We start from the raw sequence: 19,864 nt of genomic DNA, 5'->3' as shown, positions 1-19,864 counted from the left end.
GCAAAATCTAATCTTGATGCCATTAGCAAACAATGTGCAGTCTTTAATGAAGTACCACCTGTTGTTTCCATATTCCAATTCTTAGACAACAGGTAAAAATGTCTAAATTGGCTTGGTAAACATTACTGGTTCTATCTGCTTTAGCAGTCTTGGAGTCTTCTTATTTATTTTTTCTATACAAGAGCTGCACAACAGACGCCATGACACATCCGGCTTCTTCTGGCAAAGAGAGCAAGATGGGAGTTCAGACAGAAGGAGCCATTGAATCACATTGTGAGAAAATTCTTTCAGGAGAAGTGTGAACAATGTCAACAATCACAAACACGCCAAAAAGAGGCCCACTTTTAATGCATACAAAGAAAGAATAGGTTGAAAATGCAGCACAGCATTGTAAACAATCTTTTTGACCATCCCATTCCAAGAGCTGCTTTAGAGAAAAAAAAACTACTAATACTCATAATGCCACAGTGAAAACACCATATTTTAATGCACATTCAATTAAATCCTAGCTATATTATTTGGATGGGGAAAAACTATCCTAGCACTAAGCTTTCTATTACCTCCACATAGAACACAGTGATATATAACACTGAGTATTGACTTTATAGTAGTACATTATAATTTCTGTTCGTTTTTCATGATGGATTTGATTCTTCTAATGTGATCATCTTTGGCACTAGTTGTAAACTTTGTTTTTTATATCTCGTGGTGAGCTATTAGAGTGAAACCAAAATAAAAATAAAAAAACACAACCTAGGGAACAATTCTTTTTAGGAATGTTCATTTTGCTGCTTTATTCCGAAAAGCCCACATTGTGCACAAACAGCAAAAAAAAAAAAATCAAGATTTTGGCTTTGCAATACGATGTTGGTTATTTCAAATACTTGAGCATTTTTTAAAAACAAATGTATATATTCATATTTGGTTTTATTCATCTGTAAGGTCACCCCGGTTTGTGCTGATTTTATAGCATCGACATTTATGATGATTATGGTTTGCATAGTGGACCACAGCACATTCCCAGGGAAGTGATATATTTAACTCTGATGGTAATTCATCCATACAACATCATATTTAAGTCTGCAGCAGAATGGAAAATGTTGACATTTATTTACATTTTTCGATGAAGTTCTAAAGGAAATGTTGCACTTCAGCTAGAGATTTGAAAGTCTTCTAAAATATGTTCATTCATTTTATTGCATTATGTTGATGTATCCATTTAACAGTTTAAAGATGCACCAACCAATCAAATAGTGACCAATAGAAGCAAATTTTCCATACAACTGGCTTATTAGCACACCACTGAATCTTACACATTTTTTCTCCTGTGTCTTGTTTATTATCATAAAAAAAATGGTAACTGGCGTGTACTTTTCTACCTTCTTTTAAGGCCCAAAGCACTTTACAGTCAAAGTCCCATTCATGCACACATTCACACACTGATGGTGCCTCCACTGGCACAACCTATGACCACCAGAGGCAATGTGGGGTTTGGTGTCTTGCCCAAGGGCACTCGACACATGGGGGCCAAGGCGGGTATCGAACCTGCAGTCCTTTGATCAGAGGTCGGCTGGCCCACCTCTGTACCAGGGCCACCCCATAATATTGCTAATTTGATACCGTTTAGCCCTCTTGTAATTACCTTGATCCCATTTTAACCAAAGATGTACATTAAACATAACACAGACCAAAAACATCACTGACAAGAATAGGATTTAACCACTAATGATTGAGTTGTTTAAACTGAGATATTAAAGAAATGTGGATTCAAAGAAATGAACTAAATGGAAAAAAAGAAGAATGATTACAGAAAAGATCTTTCTTTCCCATTATGTCATTCCTGGTCCTACAAAGAAAGCATAGCGAGAACAAAGTGAGTAGCTACCGTTGAATTTTCCACCTGCAATGCACGGCAATGGTAGAATGACTACAGGACATAAGTACAGATGGAGAGGTGAATCAGTAATGTACCAGCACCTGTAAATCTGAAAGGCTCAAAGTATAACATTTTCAAAAACAAACCGCCCAAAACAAAGTAAAGACATCAAAGAGGTTTTCCTAAATCCTTTGAATTGGTTTTTGTTTCAGTACATCAAAAATGTTTTCAAGCACAGAAAAACAATTTTCTTTATAAATTCCCCTTTTACACCATAAAGCAAAGCATTCAGGGCTCCCTGCTGATCACTGCCTTAAAACTATTTTTTCTGGCTCCAACACCAGTCTCCTGACAATTTAATGCTGATGGAGGAAAAGAAATTGAGACATGTAGAAATCAGCTGTATTTGACTCTCTGTCAATACTTTCTTTTTTATTATGCCTCTTCCTGTTCTGGAGGACTGGTAGAGTCCATCCCAGCTGTCACCAGACGGGGCAAACCCGAAACACAATGCTGGTTCAACAGGCTGAAGCCTCATACCTGATCCAACAGAATCAAGCCTACCAAAAACAAAGACATACTGTCCTGTGAGAAATTATTATTTCTTGGACATAAGTCTGGTAAAATATATAAATGTATAAACCAAATAAAACCTATTGTAAACAAGTACTGTAACATTTGCAATGAACTATTCAAATGATTAATAAATAATGTGTGCTTTATCTATAATATGCATGCAAACAACATGTGCTCTCCACAAATGTCATGTGAAAGTCGGTTTCAGCATCATTTTTCCATTTTGGGTTCACCACATAATCGGTCTTAGTTTTGGCTGACCAAGATTTATGGTCATAGTTTCAGTATAATTAGCATCTCTTAATGAAGAACATATAAAAGACTGCAACTGATGGGACTGCCCCTTTAAGGCATCATCAGGGGTTTGCAAAATATGTTGAAATTGGAGCACAGAAATGTTTGCAAGAAAAAACCTTTCCAATTGCTTCAGAGTACATTTATTTTCCTTTGAGTGCTCTCTGACTAGTCAAATATGTTATCGAAGATTTTCTGGTATCCTTAATGGGTTTGTTCTGAAATGTCTGTCCAAGTCTTCCAGCTCAAAGAGTTCATAAAAACTACACATAAAAACTACACACCAAAATCAGTCTCCCAGAAGAATATGTTGAAAGATCTTTCAGAGTCAAGAGTTTACCAGAGTTACAGGTTTGGCTATGAATTATGCCCAACAACATTGAGATATAAATCCTAGGTAGCATTTTTCCTGTCTGGACTTGAATTGATTCCTGATACTCTGGTTTTCAACCACATTCTAAAAAGCTGGGGGTTGTCTTCCAAGGTTTAAAATTCTCTTTATTGTATAGTTTTAAGTCTGTATGTCCCATTCCTTTGTCCTACAAAGTATTAATGGACGGTCAAGGATTTACCCAATCCCATGACAGCTATCACATGATCCTGTAGGTTTTTGAACAGGAAAAGGCAGACAGAGAAAATAACGGATGAGACTAGTATATTAATGTTGCAGACAATCATAGAATATGTCTTGAGCAGTGGGATGTTAGGCTGCATTAAACGATTCACAGATCGAACCACGATTCTTACTTTTTATGTAATATGTCTTAACAGTTGCTATGTTTGTCTTCTTACTGGATGTATGACAATTAAAATTATATGTAAATCACCATCATTTATAACTTTATTTCGAACAGGACATCAGAATCAACAAAACGGATACAATCACAAAGATTTAAATTGAAAGAAATGGCGTTTGTCAGTTGTTTATTTCGTCAAACTTCGGGTTAATCAGAATCACAATTCTTTATTGTCATTGTACATATTCATACAATGAAATCGTAGCAGCCTTGGAGTGGTAAAAAAAAAAAAAAAGTTCAGGTCAGTAGTAAGATGAATCCTCAATGTTCTGCAACAGTTTACGTACTAAAGCATCACACACTGCTACAAAAAGCCGTTTTTCTCCACGGTAGAATCAGTTGTTCCACATTGATTACGTAATCACTTTACTTCTCTGCAACGCTGCATATTAGCGCAAGGCTGCTTTTCTCTGCTTTAGAATCAGCTGGAGTTACGTTAATTGGGTCAACTGTTGGAAGTGTTAACAGAATCACAAGAATGACACTGGCGGTAAAGCTCTAGTGTTAAAGCAACTTCGTTTTTGCAAAACTTATGTCACTAAGCGGAACTTCAGTCTCATTTTTTTCCAACTGCAAAAAAAAAAACACTCGCTTGTTTCACTTTGAAAACGGTAAGCTTCAACAACACTTTATTTTGAGGATTTGTTTACTGCTGGTGACAGTAGTGCTGCGGATTCGGCTTGTTTTTAGTTTATAAACTTAAAATCCAACAATATTTTACATTTCAAAGCAATAAATACATCATTTTCGAATTGTATTCTTACTACACACTACTATATTTATAAAGATCGCAAATCTCCGATCTTGGACGTCACGAATATTCATACTTGTATTTTCAGGAGCAAATCGCAAGTATCAGAGTACATGTTACAACACTACCAACAAATCCCAAGCACAAATGAGGAGCTATAACTGACAGAAGAGTTAATGAAGGTACAGTACCGTTATGGAAATTATTTACTTGTTAAAAAAAAAAAACAGAAAATGAAAGCATTCTGTGTCCTTTGACAGTAATTGAGTATTAGCTAGAATAATCTAGTAAATATTAGAAACATTAAATTTCAATGAAACTGGAATTATGATTACAAAGTGAATAAAGATTCCTTTTTTCTTCACAGTGAATACAAATTGGTCTGTTTCTTTTTGAATTTTTTAACAAATCTTTCAGATGTCTATTCCAGTATTCCCGCTTCGAATGAAGCAATATACAACACATGAAACAGGCCAAAAACACAACTATAGCAACTGTCCTCAGCAAGTCAGAATGAAAACTCAGAGTATGTTTTTTTTTCTACGTGTGTATTTCCAAGGTAGATGCTATCAAACCCATTAATATCTGTGAACCCTACAGCCATTTAGAATAACTCTCATCCATCACCAGCAACCTGCTACTAAAAGAGTTAACCGTGGAAATCCAACAAGGTCTGCCTCAGAGAGAATGCTCCGGCCATGTTTCTTGTCCAGTGGGTTGGTTGTGACAATTTCATAAATTAAATTAAGTCCTCTGTTCAGTTTTAGATGATATTGCCTGGTAGAGATATGCACTTCTAAAAAAAAAAAAAAAAAAGATTAAAATAATATCAAAAACTATATTTTGAATGCCTTAAAAACTCTTAATACTCATACATTTAGGCTATTGGTATTAAAGTATCAAAGGTACCAGTGTAATGAAGGAGCACCATAGAATCCAAAGTTTTACAAAAAGTCATATATAGTACTACAACATCATGCAATTACACAACTGTCTGGTTAATTAGGACTCCTTGAAGGCTATTAAAGCAAGCTGAGCGCACAGCCAGTAATCTCCCATTAGCAGAATAAGAAATATACATTCATTAGGAACAATCCTTACAATTTTCTGGAAGAAAACGGTTCGTAATTAAGTTTTAGGTAAAAGCTTTATAAGCAATGAAAATAAGAAGGGCACAACAAGCCAAAAGAAAAATAATGAGCATTTTCCCACATTTATTTGTTGGTCCCTCTGCACCTTGTCTCACTGTATGACACCCAAAAACATGCATGTTGGTGAATTGAGCACACTGACAATGCATAGACCAAGTAAGACAATCAAAAAACACTCGACAAAGAATTCATTGTCTAACATTGATGTTAAAATCACAGGACAGTTTAATGTCAAAATAGAAGCTATGCTATAAATCATACGTACAGGAATGTTTTACCAAACAATCTCAAAAGGCTTGCTAATGCATACAATTTCAAACATGAATATAAGAAGTTCTAAATCAGCTACTTAAAATAGCAACCAAACACTTATTGATGGTAGCACACAGCCTTTGCAGGAGCTGCTGCTGCTAGCTTTCATGTTGCTTCATTGATTTCCTTTCTAAATCATCGTTGTCACTAGGGTGTAAAATTACTCAAATTCTACTTAAATAAATGAAAACACAATTCTTAACCCCAGTCATGCTAAATGTTAAAAGTTAAATTTGTAAATTGAAAAAAATACACTTAGGGTCAAGAGAACCCTAAGTAGTGAGTGGTCATCATAGCAATCATTTAAAAGTAGATAGAGCATGGTGAATGGATCTGTTCCAGCTATAGCTGCTAATTCTTCCCAGGAGATTTTGCTTGAATAGAATAACCTAATTAGATTTTTTAAAATAAACCATCAAAAGAATCAATGAACCACTTCCTCCTTTTAGCCTGAAAAACTAGAATAACTCAAATAAACGTGACACATCAATCATTTATTATACTCCAAATTGAAGCTAAACATACGACAACTTACCAGTATACTGTGAAAGTTATATTTTTAGCCAAAAAAAAAGTTTTTTTTTTCTGTCCGGCTTTTTCAAACAGATTAGCAGCTGAATCTGATATGTACTTTTCAGAAAAAAGCTGCAGTTCATGTTCGGCCAGGATGGGTACAATTTCATTCATCCACTTAGGATGAATTAATCATCCAGCTACCAGAAAAACAAAAGCAACACTATTTAATTTATGTTTAGCCTCTTCGTCCATCCCTCCGCAGACGGTGCTGAATGTGTTGGGGGTTGAGGCATTTAAAGCAACTTTACCTCAAGGGGCTCCAACATCAACAGGAATCATTTATGTTTTACTTCTTCTTTTTTCACACCTTAAATAAAAATCCAACATTTATCTGGCAATATGATTACAGGAAAAGCATTTATAAATTAAAACCAAAATCCAATCTTTCTACAGTTATGATTATAGGCTTTTTATTAGCTGAGCAAGGAATAATTAATAATATATTTTCAATATAGTTTACATTGTAGGTCAGCTATCTATGTGTCACTTACATTTTAGGGTTTCACTTAGGATTAAAAAGTATACTATTTAATTTGGAATGGAGAAAAAAAAAATCACTCAAGAAACAAAAAAAACTTTTACTTACCAGTAGTTTTTTACTCAGATTATGTATCTTTTTATGTTTGATTTATATATGTACATTTAGATCTGAAACAGATCTAAACATACTTCCAGTCATCAAGCCTCTGGTGTGCACATTTTATGTGTTTTATATAACTTAGAATACTTAAGGTGAATCATATGAACTTCATTTAGAGTCTCAAAGATAAAAGGTCAAATACAGTACTACAGCATCATACGATTACTACTATAGCATTTGGAGCTATAGTGGCGTCCGAACTTGTTTTTTTAAAGCGGAAGCTGTAGGGACTTAAGGCTAGGTATCCCTCCGCCTGAAGGGTGATCTGCGTCTCGCTGTTTACATTCAAGTGCAAGTATTGAGTTTTTGTTTTAGCATGATGTTGTTAAATTGTTCTGAGCGATGGCAGCAAGGTGCTGAATAGGGCTGTACGATATGAGGAAAACTTGCGATATGCGATATTAGTGATCACTATTGCGATGACGACATAACTTGCGATAAATAAATAGCAAAAACAACAAAAACATTTCATTTTACCGCAAAAGTTTAATTTTAAATAAGAGTCAAAACACCTTAAATTATTCTCCAAAAGACCCTCGTCTAATTAGGAGGCCAACATCTATCATAAAAGCTCCATTCGATTGGTCAACAATGGGAAGGGCTCCATCTGATTGGTCAAATGCATAAAGGGATTCATTCAAGTTATTAAATAGTTCAAGTTGGCATAAGATTGTTTTAGCACATTTAAGGTTTACCATTTATTGCAATTTTCGCTGACTTTTGCGATATGGATATTGCACAGCTTGAAATCACGATAAAGATAAATTTGCAATTAATTGTGCAGGCCTAGCACTGACGTAGATGACCGGCGACTATTAATGTTGTCCTAGAGTGGTAGTAACGGCCGAAATTGAAGACACATAACTCTGCGCTTGGAGGGCTAACTGTAGGAGTAAGGAGAAAGCGGAGGGGTAGAGGAAGAGTTCATGTTCGAGTCTACTTTTCTTTTTGTCAGGTACTCATAAGCTCTTACATATAAATTTGCCCTGAACTGATTTTATTTTTATCAAAGACTGAATTATAGTAAATTACAGTAATCAAAGACAGTCTTCAGATTATATACTTTCTTTTGCTGATTAGCGCGATCTTGACACAGAGTTTAAAATCAATTTATTAGGAAGCTCAGGAATTCCCGCACAAATAATTACTTAGCAGAACACCCAAATATATTAATGACTGCCCAGAACTAACAGATGATGAAACGGTGGTATCTTTAAGTGCCAAACAATGATTAATGCAGCTAAATAAGCTAGTGACTGGTAGTGGGCCCAAGGCACAGCAATCCAAATTCCTACAGTTCTATGCATGTTGATGCATTCTATAGTGTTCCAGTAATGACTCCACCAAGATGTGCATGCATGCATGCATGAAGGGACACACGCTGTCCGCCCTTCACAGTACATGAAAGAAACTGAGAGCTAAATCCTAGCCAAAAGCATGTTACTTAATAAAGCTTTGATAAGACACTCATTTTCTTAAATCAGACACAGTGCCTAGTCTACCCCCCAATTCACTCTAAACTAGTAACAGCAGGCAACAGCAGTGTCATGTCAGATGACAGTGAACCTCTTTCTATTTTAATCGAACCATTAACAGTGGGAAGGTAATGTGTGTGTCAAACGAAAAACTCGCCACAACACAAAGATCCAGACTTTTAACAAAGGCATCGTTTCTAAATTTTTGACCACATTTTAATGTTAGTATGTTTAAATATTATTGTGCTTCCTCTTAAAACCTGTCCTTCACATTCAAAATGTCCCTGATTGCACTCTGATCTGCAGCATTTGTACTTAATCTGCGTAATGTGCCTGATCTGTATTTGGGCTTTTGAATTTGCTCTTCCTCCCCAGAATTCTTGTGCTTCTGCTCAAATCTTTCTCTTTGTGTTCAGTTGCAGCTTTTTTCTTTACAAACCTTAAGGCTCTGATGGTTTTTTTCTGCTTGCGCTTGGGTTCTGTGTGAGACAAACCAGTCCAAATTGACCAGCCAATGGTATGCCAGACCTGGCTGACCAACCATGTTTTTGGTACAGCACTAACAAGCAGCTTTTTTGTGTAAAATCATTCCTTACTCATACAAGTAATGCATCAATGAGAAATTTAATTCAGAAGGTTGTAAGTTCAATATACCAAAAAACAACCATATCATAATGTCCACAACAGTACAGAAAGAAGATTTAAACTGCTCTGAGGCTTTTATGCTATTGTTTATTACACATGGAAGAAGTATACTAAAAATTTTAAAAAACAGTCAACTGGACTTGTTCCATCTTTTGTTACTGAAGTTATGTCACATCTTCTCTGAGAAGTTTCTCAAATCTGATAGCAAAGCTACGTCCACTTGACTGCTGTATTTGACCTACCATTTTTATGGCAGCAGCCTGGATGACTGAGAACCTAGAGAAGTACACATGGAAACATTTTAGTTTTTGTTCCAGAAAAACATTTGTAGTAATCACCTGCTCTTACAATGACAACATGAGCCTCTGTCTCACCTCTCAAACACCTTCACTATATATTTCAGTTGGCCTAAGCAAATGTGGGAATCAGCCATTTGATATATGCCATAGAAAGTGACAAGGTTTTTTTTTAAACAAATATTGTCATTATATGCAAAAAAACAACAACAAGACACATGAAATCTAAAGAGAAAAACTTTTTTTGCCCAATGGGCAAATATTGCTGACATAGAAACCATCATTATTTTCAGATTAACGCATCCAGAAGGCCTGGTAAAGTCTGTATATAAAAATCCAATCTAGTCATCTGTAGCTTCAACAAAATAGGTTTTCATTATATAAAAGCATTATGGGGTGAAAAACACAAAAAAATAAAACAATAAAGACTGACGGGATAAAAGCATTGGAAAACAATGAATTTGAAGCATGATTTTTAAAAACCGGAGTGATATTTTTAAAGTAAACCAGTAACAAGGCTGACTTGAAAAACAGTCTTTTTTTATCAAACAGCAACGTTTAAAGCCAAGAACGTTAAATCAAAAACAACTAAAAACGCAAAACACATGTTTTTTTTTTTGTCTTTCTTACTTTTTCATGCTGTTATTCCAATATTGTTAATATTTGTATAATTGTTTACTTTTTTGCTAGCTTTGATACCATCGCAATTTTAGCTTTAATTGTGTTTCATCATTTCACTGTTGGAAATATTTTTCAAATTTACATTTACTTTTTCTTACGATCACTTTTATAGCAACTCTCATTACAGAAATGAGGCCTTAATGTGTAGATTCAGCTTTGCTGACTTTGTTAGTGTATCAAACTGTCATAATCATCACAATAACCACTAGTGTCAGTATAGTAACTGCTTTTTGGTGGGTGATTAGCAGTTTTGTTAATATAGCTGGGGGTATGGATGAAGTGCATCGCATAACCAAACACTACTTATAGAAGGGTTGCCCACCTGAAGACCCCAAAGACCTACTTGAGCCCCTACACCAGGCGTCACTAACTAGCGGACCGCGGTCCGGATCCAGACCCAGACGCTGGGTCATGCAAACCCAGACCCGGATCAGAACTTGATGCAAAACTAATACGATGGGTGCCTCCATTTTAAATGGTGCAGCTCTTGTTTGTCATTGCAACCATCACATTCTCACTCCCAACTCGTCATGTATAGACGTATTTTCAGGGCCCTCTCTGCGTCACTTTTTGACATTTTGGGTGTCCCCAACTTGTCGTTTTTCAACGTGCTACCTGTACCCATTAAATTGGTGGTCCCCAACCCCCGAGCCGTGAACCAGTACCGGTTCGAGGGCTGCATGGTACCAGGCCGCAGACAGGAAAAAAAAAATGCATACGCTAAATCTGATTCTTTCCGCTTTTTTATTTTCTGATTAAGAAGGATGTTTTATGTAGAAAACTACCGGATCTGTTCACCACATCCGCCTGACAAGCCGTATTGCGTGACATAAAGCGTTTGATCACTCTGAGCGCAAGCCAAGTATAAGCTCAAAGCTAAAAGCCAAACCAAAAGATGTAATTGGAAAGTTTCTTGGTTTTGCCAGTGAACAAACTGAAGAAGAGCCTTCACCTTCAAAGAAACATAAAGCTGCTATTTACAGACATAACCAGGAGTCTCATGTATGTATGGATTTATAGAGATAGTTGTTTCCACGTACCAAGTCGCTCTGCATAATATGCAGTGACTGACTCGCGAATGTTTCACATAATCTCACAATAATAAAGATGCAAACACGATGGAAATACCAGCCTGTTTGACACTTTTATAAAAATGGTTTATATAGTTAAAGGAGCTGAGTTTTAGCTAAACACTTTTCAGTATTTAGCTACATATCCAATAAGATTGTACAATCACAGTGCTTTCATTTTTCAATCCTTTCCTTTTATGAAGGATGACAAGGCCACATTACTCTCAAGTAGGCCTGCACAATATACCGAAAATTTATCGTTATCGCGACATTAAGCTGTGCAATATGCATACCGCAAAAGACGGCGAAAATCGCAATAAATGGTTACCTTAAATCTGCTATAACAATCTCATGGCAACTTGAAATATTGAATAAATGAAATAAATCCCTTTATGCATTTAACCAATCGGAAGGACCCGTTTACGTTGTTGATCAATCAGATGAGCCCTTTTATGTTTGATGTTTGCCTCCTACGTTGACGAGGGTCATTTGGAGTATCATTTTTAAACTATTGCAGTGAAATGGAAATGATGTTTTTGGTTGTTTTGCTGTTTGTTTATATACCGCGAAGTATATCGTTATCGCAATATTAATCACCAATATCGCATATCGCGAGTTTTCCTCATATCGTGCAGCCCTACTCTCAAGATCTTAAAAGATTTTCAATTAAGACTATAGCTTGCATAATTTAAAAAAGCAGGACTGTAGGCACGTTACTAAAGCCCGCCAAGTCAGTTTAATTACCAAGTTTTTATGTTCTTCCCTATTCTAATTTCCTAATTTTGAATATCAGTCCTTGATATGACGAGTTAAACCCCTTAAGAATAATATAAAGATAATAACACAGCAGAGGCTAATCACTATAAAACAGCTGCTAATCCCAAAGCCTGTGCCTCTTCTGCTAGCAAACCCCCAGGAAAGGATGTTTATGTTCTTCCTGCAGTCCAAAAAAAGGGTCACGTGCACATGTAATGTCATCTCTTTAGTATCCTTAGGCAAAGAATCTCCTCTGAACCCTCTCAGACCTGGATCTGTCTGTTCCACTACCCATCAACAGAGTCATGTCCTGGCTGGAACAGAAACCTCCTCCTTCCTCTTTCGTCTTCTTCCGAAATATGGACGAATAGCTTAAAATATAAGAACAACTGAAAAAGTCGAATCCACAAAAATAGGTAAAAAAAAATAGGTAAAACAACAGCATTTTAAAAACTACCAATCTAAACCAAAAAATATTAAGAATCAGCTGTGGACAGTTGTGCAAATCCATCATTTGTTACAGATTGCATTCATTAGTCAACTGTGATAGGTCAGCAGGAGCTAGGGAAGGGACCTGTTAAATTGTTAGGGTAAATATTTTGGGAGGATGGGAAAATCTTCAAAAACATTTTTCAAAGTAGGATGTTATAGACCAGTCTGGCAACACATTACAGATGCCGTTCTCTAAAGGCTGCACTTTAGAACTGCTGGCTCCTGGCAAGCACACAAACATGCTTAGCATCTCCAATGGAACTGATAAAAATAAAAAAAAGACATCACACAAATACGGTAGCACTAAAATCCTGAACTGTATACTTTCAGGAAAAAAAAAAGTCCATATTGTTTAACCCTTGTACTATCCTATGACCCCACCATTGCATTGACGTGTTCTCCCTACCATGACAAGGGTGGATAAAGGTGGAAAGATTTCATGTAATCTATGGACACCAGTGAAGATCACAAATCATTGAAGAAAAAAGGTTCAGTGCACTGTCTAGTGGGTCTAGATGACCCAACTACCAATGTTAAAGTGCCTAGGATAGCACAAGGGTTAAAAAATGATAAAGCTGAGTCAACACTTCAGGCTCAGAACTTTAAAAAAACTAAATCTAAAGATTGGCATCTTCCAGTCTCCATCTTGGCAAGGCACATTTTTAAAGCTTTTCAGAAATATTAATTTTTCATGTTGTATGTTGGTGTCAATTTATCTAAAATATATTTTTGTGAAATAATTCTGTTTACTGGTATAAATCAAATGTAACCTCTTTAACATGATAGCTAGTGGGCTGTGTTTTATTTGGCATCCTTGGTAAGATTAGCAGAACACATAACAGTTAAATAATCCTCTTAGTCTCTGTTAATTTTACACACACACCCCAATTTGATGAGATTGTAACACGTAAAGAATTGTATAATTAATTTAAAAACCAAATGTAACCAACCTTTAAGCAAGACTTTAGGGTATTGATGTATCCTAACAGATCCACGAGAAATAATAACTAATACTAAACTATCAGCTAGTTCAAATAATATAAAGGAACATTAACCATCAATGAAATGAAGCATAAGCTTCAGCTCTAAATATGTCTGTCTGCAAGTTTTTGAGTGTGATACTGTAGGTCTTGATAGGTTATTAAATTCAAAAAGTCATGTGATTATCTAACTCATTATTATCCGCCTGAAAAGAAGCAACTCTACTGCAAATGAATTTCTCCAAATTGGATAAAATAAGACTTTTTTGTGGTTGTATTTTCAATGAACAATCAGCCATTTCTGTGCAAAAATGTTTAAATGTTGAAAATGGTAACTTTATCTAGATGGTGCTTCTGGACTTTTAGTTATAGCTTTTGGAAGCTGGTTTCCATTCTTACAAAGCATTTGCAATGAGGCTGTATGAGTCTGCCTGCAGTAAGTCGTGCTTCCATCTCGCTGTGCATACAGCCCAGCGTGAAACTATGTCATAATTCCCACTGTACTAATGATGTAACACAGACATTGTAAAAAAAATCTACCTGACAAACCTCAATTCGCCTGTTCAAAAGAACCGTACAGTGAAATGCAGAGATGTAATTCTCTTATCGTTCTACAGGTTGAGGGCTTAGATTCTCTTATCACGCCTATTTTAGTTTCTATCAGACTATATTTCATTTCTGAAAAGAGATTGAAAACACAGGTTATTACCTAAAAGAGGATCAATACTAGGACACATAACAGGGTTAATCCCTTTTACATATTGCTCCCAGCATGTATGCTGCAACAGTTTGATTTTTTTTACATTAAATTACATTATTTACATTTTAAAACATCATTATTATTGGCACAATTTCTAGCATTTGCATACTCCATTTCCCTAAAACCTATTTTTACAACATACACTGAAAGCAAATTACAAATCCCTCTGATGCTATTCTGAAAATTGTATTTTTTTTTCTTAAAGCAGTATACAAAATGTTCTCTTCCGTTTGATCTTTAAAGTTTCATTTAGACTTCACAAAAACAAAACAAAATTTCTACATTTTTTTCAAATTTTTCCACTAAAATGTACGTAAACGTATCCAACTGTGACATCAGAAATATGATCCACCCCTAGAGCATTCTCTTAACCTGAGGGGAAAAAAATTCTGAAATATTCCTGGGACATTGGTATTCCGGTGAATAGAAATGGCCTGTAAAGAAGAGAGTTCTACACCGCTGGTCAGCAGCCAGACAACACTTGGCTTGCATCACGTCTTCAAGCTTGCAAGATAGCAAACATGCTACGTGAGAAACTAATTGGTTCATTACCAAAATGCAGCTGGATAGCCGTCACAAGAGACTTGAAATTCATTAACCTAATTAACAACATTTCTGTTTCTGGGAATTCAGTCATTTTAGTGGGTAAGTATATACAAAATCAGAGCAAAAGAGCGTTTACCACAAGTGTGCTACAACTACACAATCATAGACATAAAATGTGCTCCAAGGTAGCTTAAAGACCCACTCCAATCATCTTTTGATCTATTTACAACATGTTCTCAGTGCTTGTTGACTATTATAATGCTATTTTTAGCCAAAATTTAAAAAAGAAACTTTGCCGTTTTCTAAGACATAGTTATCTGCAGAGCGGCAGTAGTTAATTAGCAATTCACCTCAAGAGTTGTGGGCGGGATTGATGTTGTGGAATAACCCTGCCCCCTACCCCTCCATGTTACTGAGAGCTCTCAGTTTAAACGTTCTCCTGCTATCTTACAGTCCCTCACTACCCCAAAATACCATTATCTGTGCAACAAAAAATGGACGAGCAATATTGGCGCTATCCAGCCGTACAGTTTTGAGGCAGATGCCAACAAGGATGAGGAAAAAAAGAAGTACAAAAAAAGAAGTACAAGGATCTATTCACCTACAAGTGGATGCATCCAAATAAAGCATAGCAGGGAACCTGTGGTCTGCCAATTGTAAAGTTTACATAACAACTACAAGCTTTGTCAAACTGCACTTTTTCGTCTGCACCTGATACACAACGATTTGAATAAAGAAATACTTTTACAGAAAATAAATTTTAAGCTTATGTCCTCTATCATGAAAAAATGCAACAAAAACATGTTAAAAAACACCAAAAATACTATTGTCATTGGACTGGGTCTATCCCTAGTTTGCACGACTGTACAATTTAAAAACATTAAAGGGCCCCAGATCATGCAAAACTCAACTTATATATGGAAATAGTTTACTCTGAAAGGCTTAACAACAAAAGCATAATTTATGCCTTTTAAAAAACATTAAAAGCACAAAGGAATTTCCCAAAAAGAGCTAATAACAGGTTGTCTGGATTTTTATATCAACCAAAGTTTATCTAACTTTGTTATGAAAAGTAAACCAGCTGTACCCAAAAAAATGCTAATAATTGCAACAAAATGGACCAAGCCTTCAAAATAAAAGAAGAAAAGTCAATGTGGAAGTAAATGTTAGATGCATCAAATGTATAATTCATGAATAGGTTTAGCTTGATGTTTTAGGAAAAGCCATGCAAAAAATAAATGAATAAATAAGAGTGCATTTTTTATACAATGCAGCAAAAGCTCTACTCCCACTGCATGTTCCTTGTCTTGCCCGAGGAACACCCCTGCACATCGGATTGAACATGAGGGATTAAAGAGGCTATCCCACGGAAAATCCTGAACCTTCTGTAGTTAAGAACACTGCCTTCAACAAGCATCTCACACTTCAAATTACTGAGGTTCACATTAAAATACATTTGTGTGTTTAGATGGCATTTAATGTAGTTTACACCTCAATTAGTTTTACATAAGGACACGCTTAACAACTTGGACTTGGAGGATCTCATTTCCAAAGGATGTATCGCGGTGCCACATTACATAACAAATGATTCAGAGTAGAAGTTGTTCTTTGGTGTAAATGCCTGCCAGAAAAACAGAAAAGCCCCCACCAGCATTTTTTTCTCCCCTCCAAAAACGTTCAAATCGTCAGTGCATATGGTTAAGCAGTAACGGAGAGTGCACAGTGGCACGCCGGGCTTATTTTAGGCACAGTACACCTTTGACGAGAGGGATAGGGAGACGACCCAGGAGGCTTAGTGTGCGGGAGTGACCGAGTGAGTGTGTGCGCGCGGGCGCACGCGCCCCGAGCATCCCTCCACCGACAACAACAAGCAGGTCCCACCAAAAGCACAGACAACTAATTCTTCCATTCTTCACCAATGTAGCTAACATGATTATTAATCCTCGTACATTTTTAAAGCACGTTTCCTCTCCTGAATCATGTCAGATTCTGTAATAGTGCTAAGTCAGCAGCGCCCTTGTGTCATGCGAGCAGCATCGTTCGTTGTGTTGCTCGTGGACCGACCAAAATAGCAACACATCAGCGAGCAGGCTGTCTTTACTTAAACAGTAAGCTAATTAGCAGCGGTCGCAGTGCCACCGCGGATGCACCTGCCAAATATAAAAAAGAGCCTGCGGGCGGAGGGGGCAAGTGAGCGCGTGCGGACTTGCCTCCTCCGCCCGCAGGCTCTTGACCACATTTAAAAAATAACTGAAATAATCAGGATATTCACGTCACAACCATGTATAAGATGTCGTAGTACAGCTCAAGCAAGAAATGTTTGAAGAAATAAATGCATACCTGTACAGCCCACTAAGAGCAAGGCTAAAAAAACATCCCTGGTCTGGACCATCTCAACTCCCGAGCAAGGTGTACGTGAAGCGTCGTTGCTAACGGCTTAATCTCAGCTCGGCCCCTGGAACGGTGCTCTCCTCGAGACTCCGCTCAGCAACTGTTCATCCTAATCTAGGTATCTGAGGCGCTCGGTGATAAGTGTCAGCGAGAGCGTATTTGATGACAAGCAGCGGTCACAGATAAACAGCGATGAGCGCCAGTGCTCAGTTCAAAGTCTGACTGACAAGCAAAGCCTCCTCACACACTCGGATCACTCCGCACACTCAATGAAGATTAGGCTGGCAAATAGTGCGCGTGGCTGAAAAGGATACACAGGGAAACCCGTGCGGGAACGTGGGAAATGCGATGTTCACTTCACGAAAAAAAGCTATGACTTACATGAGGATGTGTCTAATTCGTCACCCAAAAAATCCACTATTTTCACCAACAAAAACAGTTCATACATTTATTATTCCTGGCAGGACATATGGGAGGGTCCTCTCAAGATTCACAAGCTGCAACCACCATATTCTAACTATCAGAACAGGAAGTGGCGTGATTTATTCGTTTTTAACATTTCAACATTGTTTCTTTTTATTTCATTTGTTAAACTATCCAGGAAATTGACAGATACATACATAGACTGACACATACAAAAAAGATAAATACAGCCTCAACAGGGCACAAATAGTGTCCTTCTTGTGCATGTCCCAAGACCCGGTAAATGCAGAGGATAGTGGATAGGAAAAGCATTCAACGTAAAGCTTATGAAGCATAAATAAATTGATGGATGAACTGATAAAACGGTTTTCAACGCACTTTAGGGGCTTGGAGGGAGATGACACCCCAAACCTTCAGCACACTCGGACTTGCCCCCCTCCCTCCACCCATACTCTACCTGCAACCCATGGTGGGACTGGCTAAATCTGGTCCTGTATACATTCACGCTCACATATGATAAGCACATGCTTCATGAAATAAGATTTTTAAATCCAAGTGCAACAATCTGTGAAGAATATTTTCGCCAATGTTTCAAAAGATAGAAATAAGATCAATGTGAATGTCTTTTGTGAGATTTTCCCATCACTTGCAGCAGAAAATTAGGATGAGGTTTGTCCTGAGTCTTTGTGGGCTTTAGGGATGGGTAAATAGAGGGTGTGAGTACTGCTGTGAATATTGAGGAAATGCACAGATAAAGTGGTATTTTGGCGTTTGGAATTTCAATGGGTTTGTCAAAAAGATTGAAAATAATGAAATAAAATTATAAATGTCAGTTAGCCAGTAAATGCAGACTGCAATGATGGGTATGATGCGCTCCGGTAACACATAGGATGACAGCCTATTAAGTTATCTTAAGTTTGTGCAAAAGGGTTTTTGGAGCTGATCTTTACATAACATATCTATCATCCATCATTGGGAGGGCTGAAATTTTAACCTAAAGCTGGGTAGCAGTATGTGTCAATGAAGATTCATTACATTGAAGAAAGCTGATTTAGCTTTAGTCAGCAAATTACAGCAGCCAACATACAGGATCATGTAAACATCAGAGGAGAATGTTGCCTGTGAGCAACTAAACTAGCTTTGAACATTCTTGAAGATCAGAACTTTTTGTTGAATGTATTTGTCATTTTAAAAAGGCATTAATTGATCTGATTTTTGGTGAAAAGGGAGAAGTATACAAACAGAAACATGCTGAAATAAATGTGTCATCAGCATTAACACAGACATGTCCTGTAGTTTGCAGACTCTCAATTAAATAAATGATAACTGATGCTGGAGAATATTTAAAGCCTTGGAAAATTCAACTGTAGTTAGTAGGTTGGATGCCTTTCAGTCTCGCTGTCTAAATGGATCCAGAATTTCATCATGTCATGACTTCGTTTTTGAGTCAAGTAAAAAACACAAACAGCTTGAATCTTGGAAAATCTTATTTGATCAAATCAGAAATGTAAAAAAAAAATATCTAAATCTTAACCCAACCACTTTTATGTTTTTAAGGACAGGAAAACAAAAACAGATTATGATTTAAATTAATGCATCCTTTAAGAATAGCCCTGCTATGCCTGTAAAATAAAAACCTGACAGTTCATTCCATCACAAATCAAACAGGATCTGATGTAGCATTATTCATTTTTAGCTATCAAGAAAACAGGTAAAGAGAAACAGTACAAGAGGAGAGTGATCACGCTGTCAACAACGACAAATCATACTCCAGTGCTGATCACCCAGAGTGCATCTGCACTTAAATCAATCTGAAGGCTGGCTGGAATTGCATTTGGGGAAAATTGTGCTTATTTACCTCAGTTCAGCTTTTTACAGCAATTCTCCCCAAATACAGGACCCCTGACTGTGGCCCTAAAAATGTGCATATAACACTTTCTTCTTCTAAAAAAATCAGAAAAAAGAACAGTTTAGAAATGAAGGAGAAAAAAACAGGCAGAAGAAAATCTGCTCAATTGTAGGGAAAAGGGGAGAGGTGTTTGTGCTTCAGCATCAGGGGAAAAAAGCTAACTCGGGTAACAAACTATATCCATCATTTTTTCCATCCAAGCTGTCATTGAGGCGAGGTACACCCAAGACAGACAGCAAGTCCATCACAAAACTGAAAAAAAAAAAAGGCAAATATGGACGCTGATGCATGCTCACTCCAAGACAGTTTGGAACGTCATGTCATCCTGACACACATTTATTTGGAAATGGAAGCTATTAAACATGGAAAACAAACAAACTGAGAATGTTCAGTCTGAAACCTGAAACCGTGCTCTTCAGAGATGACAGTGCCAAGCATCAGCTCACCATCAAGCTCTTTTTGATATA

General features: G+C 36.8%; 1 protein-coding gene across 16 annotated transcripts in view; it reads right to left on the bottom strand.

Annotated features, from left to right (window-relative positions):
- Window positions 1-19,864, bottom strand: part of ncam1b (neural cell adhesion molecule 1b) — a 107,023-nt gene that overhangs the window by 54,786 nt on the left and 32,373 nt on the right. For 8 of the 16 annotated variants that reach the window (XM_078929378.1, XM_078929385.1, XM_078929380.1 and 5 more), the window contains exon 1: window positions 17,447-17,539. The exons of 1 other annotated variant lie outside the window; for it this stretch is intronic. In XM_078929378.1, coding sequence (XP_078785504.1) covers window positions 17,447-17,513 — 67 coding nt within the window. In that variant the 5' untranslated portion in view covers window positions 17,514-17,539. Of the gene's footprint in view, window positions 1-17,014; window positions 17,334-17,446; window positions 17,540-19,864 lie in introns of those variants that run through there. 7 more of the 16 variants (XM_023961311.2, XM_078929386.1, XM_078929381.1 and 4 more) reach the window with 1 other exon arrangement.

The sequence above is a fragment of the Oryzias latipes genome, chromosome 13 (genome assembly GCF_053564925.1).
Source record: "Oryzias latipes strain Hd-rR chromosome 13, Olatipes_Hd-rR_3.1".
NCBI classification, from domain to species: Eukaryota; Metazoa; Chordata; class Actinopteri; order Beloniformes; family Adrianichthyidae; genus Oryzias; species Oryzias latipes.
This window is presented reverse-complemented; position numbering and strand designations above follow the sequence as displayed.